The following is a 2,991-nucleotide window of genomic DNA, read 5'->3' on the forward strand; positions in this document are numbered from 1 at the left end:
AATTCATAGTGACCCTGCATAGGGCTTCTGAGTTGCTGCTGGTGGGTTTGAATCACCAACATTGCAGTTAGCAGTCTAGTGGTTATCCTACAATGCCATGCCATGAGTCAAGAGGATGGATTAAGAGTTGCCATAATGGGACAATGAAAACAGGGACAAATAAATAATTGAAGAGAGGAATAAAGTATAAGAAAAGAAAGCATTCCAAGAACAGAATTGGGGGCTTACCTACATTAGTGGGGCAGGAGGAGGCAGAGGTATTATAGATGGAGATCCTGAGGCCCTGTATTGGACTATACTACAGAGGCCAGAAGAGGAGAGAATGTCAGGTTGAAGGGCATCAAGCACCACAGAACGATGGAACAAGAAGAAAAAGAGGCCTGACTGGTGGTTGTTGTGAAGTGCCATCGAGTCGATTCTGACCCATAGCAACTATGTGTAGGGTTTCCAAGGACCAGCTGGTGAGCTTGAACCATTGACTTTGCAGTTCAAATGACTTTGCAGTCTGACGCATTAGCCCACAGCACCACACCAGGACTCCTGATTGGTGGTATAGACAGGAAAATAATCTAAATTTTAAATTCATTTTCTAATTTTTATTATCCCACAATTTATACTAAAATTCTGGAAACCAGTTCTTAAATTTGTGTGACTTCTTCCACAGGGGATGCTGGAGAAAAGGGAGAAAAAGGCGCACCAGGACGACCGGGAAGAGTTGGTCCTACGGGAGAAAAAGGTACATGTGGTCACTCTGGTCCTGCCAAGGGTCTGCTGCCCTTCTCAACCCACTCTGAGTTTTGTAAGTAGTCACACATACGTGTTACAGAAGCTTCTGCCAGAGTAGTAAGGAAGTTGTGTTAACTTCCACCAAAAACACAATAAAATATTATTATAAACAATAAGAATGGTAGGGAAAAGAAGATGATAATGGGGTAATTTGAGGGAGAAAGTGTCTTCTACTTCTTGATGAGTGGAACTTTCAGAAATGTAGAATGGGTAGGATTAAAAAGGCAGAAGAAAGAACTTCAAATTGTGCTCCTTGTACAAGTCTGTATTGGTTCCAAAAAGTAAATTTGTTTTGGAATGTAGTGTGGAATTTACTGGTTCAGTGCATGGAAGTTGGGTCAGTCTGAGTACTTAAAATGGATTACTTAATCTCTCTAAGATTCTTTTGCTATGTGGCTAAAAATGTTGAGGGGGTATAAGAGCATTAAATGTGTGCCATCTCTTTTAACACTATTAAAGGCTAAAGAAGTTTTGGCTCTTAGGAATTCACATAATTAGATTACATTCTAGATATGAAGGTGGCATAGCAAGGAGACTTGGGTTAGACATTCCTGGGTTTAAACAAAGACTCTCCCACTTAATAGCTAACTGACTCTAGCCACTTTGAATTTACTCATTAGTAAAACAGAGTACTCCTACCTGCCTTAGGGGATTATACTGAGGCTTAGAAGAAATAGAACAGTGCTGTTGGCACAATGGTTAAAGCGTTTAACTGCTAACTGAAAGGTCGGCAGTTCAAACCTACTAGCTGTTCTGTGGGAGGAAGATGTGGCAATCTACTTCCATAAAGATTTAGAGCTTCAGGAACCTTATGGGGAAGCTTTACTCTGTTTTATAGGTTCACTATGAGTTGGAATCAACTTGTTGGCAATGAGTTTGGTTTTAGTAAAGTATCTACACAGTAATTGGCATGCTGTTTGTTGTTAGGTGCGGTGGACTCAGTTCTGACTCATAGTGACCCTGTATAGGGTTTCCAGGAGGAGTAGTTGGTGGATTTGAATTGCCAACTTTGTGGTTCACAATCTGGTGCCAATCCTATAGTACCATACTGAGGAGAAGTTGGTGGATTTGTATTCTACTATTCTTCTAAAGCGTACAGTAGTTTTGATAGTGTATACTTGCCACAATTATGACCTAGAACATTTATATCACTAACAACATTTTCTTGTTTTTTAAAAATAAAGAATATATTTACATGCTTTAAATTTCGAAAGGTATACACAATGGCAGTCTCCTGTCTACCCTTGTCCTCCAGGCTTCTAGCTTCCCTCCCCATAGAAAACCATTGTTAATTTATCTTTAGAGATATTTTATGAATTGTCAAGCTAATTTATAATATGTTTTTCCCCTTTCAGTACAAATAGTTGCTTTACATGCATATTTTTCTGAATTTTGCTCTTTCACTTACACAATGTATCTTGGACTTCATTCTATATGAGGACATAAAAGATTTCTTCATTTTTTATTTTATTTTTTTGTAGTGATTTAGTGTTCCATGGTATGAATATTTCATGCTAACTGGTCTTCTATTACTGGAGATTTAAATTTTCCCAGTCATTTGCTACAGTGAATAACCTTGTATGTATGTCATTTTTATGTGTATGAGTATAACTTGAAAGATAAATTCCTAGTAGTATAATTGGTAGATCAAAATGTGTGTACATTTGAATTTTGGTGTATATTGCCAACTTGCCCTCCAAAAAGATTGAGTCAATTTACCTTCTCAATGGCAATACACAAGAATGCCTGTTTCCTGACACTCTCACCTTCTTAGAAAGTTATCAGTCTGGTAGTAGTAAAATGCCACATCATTGTGTTTTTCCATTCCTTTCTCTTATTTTGAATGAGATAGGATACTTTTTTTCCAGTGTTTAAAAGTTTTTAGTTTTATGTTTTTATTGGACTGTCTTCTTGATATTTAGATTCTTTTGAACTTATTTTATTAGTACATATCTGAATATTGCCTTAGTGTAAATTGCTAGAGGAATTATGAACTTTAAGAAAGCTTATTGATATATATTTTCTTAAGCTAGTCAATCTTTTGAGTCTTTGTGTGATGTGAAAGGATAAGAACTGGGCTGGTAACTGCAAGGTTATCAGTTCAAACCTACCAGTGACTCTTGGTAACCCTATGTTGTTGTCAGGTGCCATCGAGTCGGAACCGACTCATAGCGACCCCATGCACAGCAGAACGAAACAATGTCC

General features: G+C 37.7%; 1 protein-coding gene across 4 annotated transcripts in view; it reads left to right on the plus strand.

Moving 5' to 3' along the window:
• COLEC11 (collectin sub-family member 11) overlaps window positions 1–2,991 on the plus strand; it is a 126,135-nt gene that overhangs the window by 44,490 nt on the left and 78,654 nt on the right. For 2 of the 4 annotated variants that reach the window (XM_006863969.1, XM_006863971.1), the window contains exon 2: window positions 665–736. The exons of the other annotated variants lie outside the window; for them this stretch is intronic. In XM_006863969.1, coding sequence (XP_006864031.1) covers window positions 665–736 — 72 coding nt within the window. The remainder of the gene's footprint in view (window positions 1–664; window positions 737–2,991) is intronic. 4 annotated transcript variants of the gene reach the window in all.

This window comes from Chrysochloris asiatica, unplaced genomic scaffold (genome assembly GCF_000296735.1).
Source record: "Chrysochloris asiatica unplaced genomic scaffold, ChrAsi1.0 scaffold00058, whole genome shotgun sequence".
Taxonomy (NCBI): domain Eukaryota; kingdom Metazoa; phylum Chordata; class Mammalia; order Afrosoricida; family Chrysochloridae; genus Chrysochloris; species Chrysochloris asiatica.